Raw genomic sequence first — 9093 nt, forward strand, 5'->3', positions numbered from 1 at the left:
TGTGGTTTTATATTTTAGATCATGCCTTTCTAAATATATTTTCTTAATTTGGAATAAAACCATCTGGCCATTTTTTTGTGGGACAAGCTAATAAACAGACAACATTTCCTATAAAGGGAGATTTTGTAAGAAAGCCAAGGAGAAGGGCTGATAGTTTCTCCTAAACTCCTTCCATTCTCTGTTCAGAAATAAGGTGGGGAAGGGGAATGAAATGGCCAGACTAGGGGTCAAGGTCACTGGCATCTTGTTGAATGGCTCCAGCTGCAGCTCTGTGACTTTAGGGAAGTTTTTTACATTTTCTGAGGAAGATGAATGATGAGGCTGAACCTCACTCCCCAGCCTGGTTGGGACCGTGGGGAAGGAGCTGCCAGACCATTTTCCATTCTTTCACGCCATCTCTGTTTGTGCTTCTAGAGTCCGTGATTCCCCGTAGTCCCTCTGTGGTCAAGGGTGTTGTAGGAGGCTCTGTGGCTGTGCTCTGTTCCTACAACCCGAAGGAGACAAACAGCTTCAAGTACTGGTGTCGCTGGGAAAATGGCCAGTGCCTGCAGTTGGTGGGGAGCAAGGGGCTGGTGAAGGAACAGTACGAAGGCAGGCTGGCACTGTACGAGGAGCCAGGGAACGGCACCTACACGGTCATTCTCAACCAGCTCACTGCCCAGGATGCCGGCTTCTACTGGTGTCTGACCAGCGGTGATCCTCACTGGAGGTCCACAGTGGAGCTCAAGATCGTTGAAGGTAAGAGCCGAGCCAGAGCAAGAGGGAAAGGAGGCAGCCCCAGGACCCTCCAGTCAGCAGCTTGCCCCCACAAGCACTCCTTCTCTGACCTCACCACTCCATGCCCATGGGGCCGACCTCCGGAGGGAGCCCACCTGTGGAGGTCATGTGTGCATACTTGTAACAAGTTCCCGTCCCTGCACACACCTCGCACTCCCAACTACCATACGTAGCACTGCCTATTATCAGAAGCATCTGCCTATTTGACACTAGATATGGCGTCGGCTGAGGCAGAGTGCTGTTTGTATTGAGTCTAGAAGAGAAGAGCAAGGAAAGCAAGCTGAAGTCACTTTGCAAAGTTCTGTGTTCCATGACAGGCTGCACTGGTTCATGGTGGTGGCCAGTAATAATTATCACACAGGCACAGAATAACATTTCTAACGTATTCAGTAGAATGCATTTACTTACCATGCCTTCCAAAGAGGGAGCAGGCTGTGGACAAAGGACCCCGCCACAGCCTTTCCCTGCGTCATCACCCATCCAAGCTCTGCGCCCGTTGCTCCCTCCCTCCCTGCTCCAGGAGAGCCGAGCCTCAAGGCACCGGAGAATGTCACTGCTTGGCTGGACGAGACTCTGCAGCTCCCCTGCCACTTCCCGTGCAAATACTATGCTTATGAGAAATACTGGTGCAAGTGGAGCAAAACAGGATGCAGGACCCTGCCCAGCAAAGCCGAGGGCCCCAGCCAGGCCTTCACAGACTGCAACCAGAGAAGCCAGCTGGTCTCCCTGACCCTGAACCCAGTCACCGGGGGCGACGAAGGCTGGTACTGGTGCGGCGTGAAGGAGGGCCTCCGCTATGCAGAGACCGTGGCTGTCTACGTGGCGGTCAAGCAGAGAGTGAGGGGTGAGTCTCTGAGAGTGAGGCCTGTACCCCCCTCCAGGGAACCCCAGAGAAAGGCCCTGCCTACCAGCTTCTCCCCCAGGAGGTGGGAGGCCCTAGGTTTGGCTATAAGAGGCTGTGGGCAGGGGGAGATTTAGCTCCACATAATCTTATTCTGCCCTCCAAAAAGGGCACCCCACCCAAACAAACATACACATTAAGAAAGACTAGTGGGCTTGCCATTTAACCTCATCCTCAAGACAAGTCCCACAGATGCCCTTCAGCCCATTCTGAAGCCTTTCTATAGGCAGAGAGATCTTCTTCCGCACAGAGACATTTCAAAGTCACTATCACGTGTAATATTCTGTCAAGCCTGCTTTCAAGAGAAGCCAGGTGCTTTCATGTACAAGGCCCGATAAAGAAAATTAAGGTAACTGCTTCCAGTAAGCTTGCATTTTAAGCCTCTTTTGGAAATGTCACTTGAAATGTTTTATCCCTAATGAGAGTATTTTTAGTCCCTCTGGAAATCTTACGGTGTGGGGTGTGGCGGCTCTGGCTCAGTGAGGCACCCATTGCCAAGCTTCCACCAGGGGGCAGCGCTATTGCACCCTGTCCTGATGTCAGCAGGCCTTGGGCAGGGTCTCAAAGCTGTGAAAAATCTCCTAGGCCCCAAATGATGGGTCAGTCCTTATGCACAAGATCTAAGCCTCCGAGCCTTGTAGATGGAAATGAATTTGATATTAATGAACAGAGATCATCTCAGACAGCTGGAGAAGACCATCATGCCTCTGTTCCTAGTGTCATCCTAGGCCCTACACCCTGACCCTGTGATTTCTCAGGAAGCCCCTCTCCACAGACTCCCTGACCTCAAGGAGTAGAAACATGGAGAAAGAACCATAATCCAGCCCCACTCTGCTCTCTCCAGGGTCCCAGGCTGTCGTCCCAGTGAATGCTGCTCCCAGTGAGGAGGGGAGTGTCAGAGACATTGAGAACAAAGTCATTCGGGACCCCAGCCTTTTCGCGGAGGATAGAGCAGCGAAGGATACTGGAGACCTAGCTCGGGGGAGTGGTGCACCCACGGACCCCGACAGGTGAGGAGGAATGCCCCAGGGCCGAGCACTTGCAGGTGGGCCAGCAGGACCGTGAAGGAAAGCCCGCCACCCATCCATAGCAGGCGGCTCTCCGTCCTCGGGAGGGGCTGGCAGTGTTCCCCGTCCTTCTCCATGGCTGGGCCATGTCTGCTGTTCAGTTTGATTTCCCAGGCCTGGGACCCAGGGGAGCCGCCGTCCTATGCCATATCTGGGGAAGGCTCCTTGGAAGAATGGTGCTGGGGGCCATGGCAGGAGGAGGGTGTGGATTAACTGGGAGGGGGGCCAGCCAGAGCCAACCTGCCAGCACGTCCCAGGAGCCCAGGCTTCCCTTCCAGAGACTGACTCATCTAATCCTCCTTCCAGCTCTGCGGGCCACAGTGGGGGCTCCCACGTGCTGGTGTCCACGCTGGTGCCCCTGGCCCTGGTGCTGGCGCTGGGGGCTGTGGCAGTGGCGGTGGTCAGAGCCCGGCACCGGAAAAACGTCGGTGAGTCCCCAGGACACTCCCCAGCCTCCCTGCTCAGCTGCTCTTAGTGGGCATCTCACAGTCCCTTCTCTTTCATAGGCTCCGAGAAAGGGTCCTGGGAGAGCAGAGTGGGAAAAGATAAATCCAGGCTACCCAAAACTCACATTGAGTGCTGCAGGCCAGCTGTCTCTGGGAGGCCATCTCCGACGGCTCAGGGCCTGAATTCAGAGGCAGGACTGCCAGGAAGATGACAGGAGGTGCTGGGTCCACACTTCCGGAACTACTCAGCCATGTGATATGCAGTGTCTCCATTTCATGCCTCAGTTTCCCTATGGCCTGAGACAGGGACAATAATAACCACCTCACAGGGCTGATATGAGGACAAAGTGAGATGCTATACTTTGAAAAATCACAGAGTACAGACAAAGGTCAGAGGAGTTGAGTCTTGATTATCTACGAGGAAGGGCTGGGGAGGAGACGCAGCTCATTTCCCTTCTGCTTTGGTCATAGTCAGGGAAGACCAGGAGGGGCCCCTTCCCCTACTTAAGCTGCCAGGGGGTCCCTCAGAGGAGAGCCACGCATCTTGCTCTCTGTTGTGCCTGGACCCTATTCCTATACCGACTCCTGTCTCCCACAGACCGGGTTTCAATTAGAAGCTACAGGACAGACATCAGCATGTCAGACTTTGACAACTCCAGGGATTTTGGAGCCAATGAAAACACGGGAGCATCTTCCATCACTCAGGAGACGTCCCTCGAAGGAAAGGATGGTACGTCCCTCCCTCAAGGGGGTGCTGGACCCCCAGGGGAGCCCCAGTTAGACCTGACTGTGCATCTGGGGTGGGACTACAAGGCTAGTGAGGGTGATCCACCTTCCCTGCTTCACACAGAGCTCAGCACCACCGCTGAGGGCACCACACAGTCCGAAGAGCCTAAGAAGCCGAAAAGGGTAAGTAAGACCGAGGCGGGGGAGGGAGGCCCCTTCGTTGTGACAAGGCAGTGTAGCGGAGAGATTGCAGTTGGATGTCATGGACAACGACCTCAAAGGGGGGCTGGCATCAGAAGAGGGGGAACTGTGTAAACAGTATTCAGGAGAACTTTCAGTGGGTGAGACATGTCTTCCTGGCTGTGGGGGTGATGTGGTAGAGGTCGGAAGGGAGCTGCATTTACGTGAGCAGCTGTGTGCACGCAGCAGGGAGGGAGTCTAGGCATGGTGGGGGAAGGCAAGCGCTTCGAAGATTCAGCTGCGGGAGGGGAAGGTCCAATGTCCTGTGCGCTGATTGGGAGGCTTCTCTCCCTGGGCTGTGGGGCTCATGGCCACCACCACCCTCTCCTGAGTGTTTGCTCAGGACCAGCCTTTTGCCTGAGCCTGAAGGACATTTGCTGGTGGCGAGCAATCTGATAGTTACTAGAAGCTCCTCCCCACCCCAACCAAGTGCCACATTCCTTAAAACGCTACCAGAGATGATTCCTAAGTTTGGGTCACATATTGCCCTCCCCTCGTGCCTCCCTAATCCCAAGGCATTAATGCTTGCCCTCACATCTGCTGTCCCTCATGGCAGCAGCGACCCGAGCCTGGAACAACCAGGCGGGGGACTTTGTCCTAGATACAGCCTTCCCCTCTAACCGTGTGTTGCTGAAAAGCTCCGGCTGGGAGAGAAAGAAAAATATAAACCACTGCAGCTGACGCCAGCCCAGCCATGTTGCCCGTGGACTGTGTGGGCAGGGCTTCCGGAGACAGGCCCAGGCAGCAGAGGTGGTTCCACTCCATGTGTTGGAAGGAGGTAGTGAGACAGAGGGAGATATTTTTAGAAACTGCAACTTTCCGTTGGTGAGCATGGGCGCTGGAATAGGTACAGCGCGTCAACACAAGCTTGGGTTGCTTGGGCCACGATGATGAATTCAGGATTCTTAGTGCAGCCCCTCCCTCCAACGCCCACCGCTGAGCCAGTGCCCGAATGCTGACTTCTCCCCTGATGTCCCCGTAGTCCTCCAAGGAGGAAGCGGACATGGCCTATACCGCCTTCCTGCTCCAGGCCAACAGCATGGCTGCCGACGCCCCCGATGGCCCCACCGAAGCCTAGGCCGAGCGCCGGCTGCATTCTCCCAGAGCCCCTGACAATCACCTTCAGAATCACGCTGATCCTCGGGGCCCTCAGCTCAGGGGGCTCCACTGCCTGCGCTCAGCACCCCCTAGGCTTCTCCCACCTGTCTCCAGAGGGCGCGCTGGTCCCTCCCCAGCAGCATCCAAGCCTGGCCTCTGTTCCTGCTGGAGGTGAGGGGACGTGAGGAGTCCCCGCCAGCAGCTTATCTCTAATGACAGATGCTGATGTGCACAAGAGAATTAAGATCTTAGAAAGCAGACAGACCAAGGTGGGTGGTGAGGTAATTTCAGGAAGGAGAGCCATTCACCGTTTCTCTGCACCCTCATTATGGGATGTCAGTAGGATTGCCCCTCCACTCTGCCCCTCCATCCCTTCTTCCTCCCTCTTTCCCTTCCTTCCATGTCTCTTCTTCTCTCCCCCACGGAAAATACATATTTGAATGCTCACTAGAATCCAGGCGCTCTGCTAGGCACTGGGGTGGAGAAGCTGTGGACCCAGCATGCAGCCTTTCTAGGAAATCACTGAACCCCTGGAAGCCACAGCTCCGCTCGGTGTGTTTACGTTAACTAAGGCCTGAGATTCTTGGCAGGTACACTCACCTCTACTCTCCTGGGAGAAACCAGAAGCCATCTGGAGTCCTAAGGCCTTAGGGACCGTGTAACTTGGGCACCTGCACAAGTAATCATAAACGTACATTCCGATCATTTCGCAGGTGAGAAACTCGAGGTCCTGAGAGGTGAAGAGCTTTGCCCAAGGGCCCCAAGGAGGATAAACTAGTGCCCAAGCCAGATTTGGGAACCATTTGGACAGGGATCTCTCTGTGAGACTTTCTGCTTTCCTTATGAAGGCAGAGTTCTAGAATACGGAGAAGGAGGAAGAGAAAATATACAGGAGACTTATCTTTCTCAGGCCCCCACCCCAGGGAAGATGACCCTTCCTTTCTGTCACTCACACGGACCAAAGAGGATAGGAGAATGGTCAAACCCTCATAGCCCCTCCATTTGAAGACTTCCGTACTAAAGGGTAGAAAGAGGGTGTCCGAGGGTGCCAGGGACAGGCTGATCTCCCAAGAGCTAAGGTTTAAGGTCTTTTCCCCTCTGAGCTCTGTATTTCCACCAGCACCTATGAGCTGGCACTTGCTAACAAATCAAAAGTGTGACGTCGTTAATAATTAAAGACCGTGATTGCCACCAAGAAGGCTCAGACTGCATTTGTCCCCCTCACATTCTGCTTCATAGACGACCCTTCCAGAACATTGCTCTGGCTCCACTTTCCCCAGGACACATATCTAAACCAAAGTTTCCCCCATATCCCGTGCTGGACTGAGACTGCCTACCACTGGGACCAGGACGATCTTCAATAAAAGAGTAATTTGGGTCTGTACGAAAGGTCAGAAACCAAAGCTCTGTGCCCAGCACACAGACAGAGAGGGCATGAGACAGGAGGCTGCGCGGCTCTGCTGCCAGGCGGAGCAGACCCAGACCTGCTGCCCCAGCCTCAGAACCACCTGGGAAGCAGAGTGAAGCCCCCTGTCTTCACCAGCATCCCTTAGCCCAGTCAGGTTGACATATAAAATTCGTCATCATACCTGCCCTCTACAAATGCCCCTTCCAAAGACAGGGCCTTGGGCTGCTGGCACAAAAGGTTCTGGCACTCAGAGATAACTAGTCCAGTCTTCTGCATACATGGCCATTCTCCTCCTAACACAGCGCACCCAGAGCCCTGGGCTCTGTGCTCAGAGACAGGCAGACAGGGCTTCCTTGCTGACTCTTGTCTTCTCAGAAGGTTTCCAGATTATTTCTTCACCCATCTCCAAACAAGAAGTCTTCAGCAGCCTGCTGGAGAAAGGGAGACCTTTCTGGGAGGTCACTGGGCATTATATTCAAGGCCTTGAAAATGTGTGCTTTCCCTAATGCAGCAATTACATTTGTAGAAGTAGCCTAACAATAAGCAGGGATGCTAACCTGATCTAAGGACAGGCAGTTCATCACAGCATTATTTATAATACAAAGAGTGGGTAACCTCAATGGCCAATGGTAGAAGACGGGTAAAATAAATTACGGTACAACCACGTGATGACATAGGAAGCAGGAAAGGTGCAGCTTCTGTATTGCCAGTAGCCTGCAAGCCAGCCCAGGAGGTCGTGCAGCCTATCCTAGCCCCTGGAATCAAAGGCCAAGAAATGTCACTAAAGGCACTGACAATCACCTATTATTCTTTTTCCTTCTTTATTTTTTTATTAGGGTATCATTGATATATACTCCTCTGAAAGTTTCACAAGAAAAACAATGTGGTTACTACATTCACCTTATTATCGAGTTCCCCCTATACCTCATTGCAGTCACTGTCCATCAGCATAGTAAGATGCCATGCAATCCCTACTTGTCTTCTGTGTGCTAAACTGTCTTCCCCATGACCCCACACACACCATGTGCACTAACCATAATACCCCTCGATCTCCTTCTCCCTCCTCCCCCCCCGCCCCCCCCCCCCTCCCTTTGGTAACCTCTAGTCCCTTCTTGGAGTCTGTGAATCTGCTGCTATTTTGTTCCTTCAGTTTTACTTCGTTGTTATACTGTTATACTCCACAAATGAGGGAAATCATTTGGTATTTGTCTTTCTCTTCCTGACTTATTTCACTGAGCATAATCCCCTCTAGCTCCATCCATGTGATTGCAAATGGTAGGACCTGTTTCTTCCTTAACGCTGAATAGTATTCCATTAATTACCTATTATTCTTAACTGATAACGTCAATAGCTGACAGCAGGTACAGCTCAAAGTCCACCTGCTCCCCCTGCAGCATGTTGGACAGAAAGACCCTTCTATCAAGAAGGAAGCTGGTCTGTAGTTGAGATGGGGTATCTAATAAGTTAAAACGTCACCAACTTGGGGAGTATATTAATTTCCTAGAGCTGCTATAACAAAGTACTACAAACTGGGTGACTTAAAACAACAGTAACTTATTCTCTCAGTGTTCTGAAAGCTAAAAGTCTGAGATTAAGGTAAAGGCAGAGGTGGTTCCTTCTGGAGGCTCCCAGGGAGAATCTGGTCATCCCTCTTCCCCAGCTTCAGGTGGTGGCCAGCAATTGTCAGTGTTCCGTGGCTGGTGGGTGCATCACCCCAGCCTCTGTCTCCATCCTCACATGGCATGGCCTTCTCCCTGTGTGTCTCTGTGTCTTCACATGGCCTTCTTAGAAGGACACCAGTCATTGGATTTAGGGTCCACCTAATCCAATTTGATCTCATCTTAATGAGTTAAATCTGCAAAGTTCTTGTTTCTAACTAAAGTCATATCCTGAGGTTCCAGGTAGACATGAATTTGGAGGGATACTATTTCTCACAGTACAGGACAGTAAAATCAACTGAAGGATTAATGATGATAAATCAGGTAGCAGTGATCAGGTCCAGCCATTCAGAGAACTGCCTGTATATTTTTGATGACAGGAAAATCTTCCTCAAGTTCTTGAATTATCTAGATTCTTTTCCTTTTAAAAATCCATTATGTAATAATGAGTATACCTCACTAAGGCCTAATAGTGGCTTAGAATCTGGTTATAGCAGCTGATTTTGGTTTGTGAAAGTAAAAACATATATCTCTTTTATTTGTCCAAGATTTTTGAAAGTCTCAGGACAGAACATTCCTCCTCAGAATGATAGACAGCAGAGAGGACCTGTGGTAGGTGATCTGGGAAGCTGGTCCCAAAGGCAGAGAGATAAGTAGAGTTCCCCACCGCCACCAAGCTTCTCTGACATAATGAACTCTACTAGGGTGTCTGTGCAATAAAATGAATAGGCTATCCTCTCAGAAAGACACATATCTAGGCAGATGGGGGCAC

The 9093-nt window shown here is 51.9% G+C and overlaps 1 protein-coding gene across 2 annotated transcripts in view; it reads left to right on the top strand.

Annotated features, from left to right (window-relative positions):
* The window catches only part of PIGR (polymeric immunoglobulin receptor), a 17547-nt gene extending 11094 nt beyond the window's left edge, over nucleotides 1–6453 (top strand). For both annotated transcript variants that reach the window (XM_017669902.3, XM_017669903.3), the window contains exons 5-11: nucleotides 415–738; nucleotides 1298–1621; nucleotides 2523–2688; nucleotides 3052–3173; nucleotides 3790–3921; nucleotides 4042–4100; nucleotides 5140–6453. In XM_017669902.3, coding sequence (XP_017525391.3) covers nucleotides 415–738; nucleotides 1298–1621; nucleotides 2523–2688; nucleotides 3052–3173; nucleotides 3790–3921; nucleotides 4042–4100; nucleotides 5140–5235 — 1223 coding nt within the window. In that variant the 3' untranslated portion in view covers nucleotides 5236–6453. The remainder of the gene's footprint in view (nucleotides 1–414; nucleotides 739–1297; nucleotides 1622–2522; nucleotides 2689–3051; nucleotides 3174–3789; nucleotides 3922–4041; nucleotides 4101–5139) is intronic.
* Nucleotides 6454–9093: the final 2640 nt, after the last annotated feature.

The sequence above is a fragment of the Manis javanica genome, chromosome 11 (assembly GCF_040802235.1).
Source record: "Manis javanica isolate MJ-LG chromosome 11, MJ_LKY, whole genome shotgun sequence".
Taxonomy (NCBI): Eukaryota; Metazoa; Chordata; class Mammalia; order Pholidota; family Manidae; genus Manis; species Manis javanica.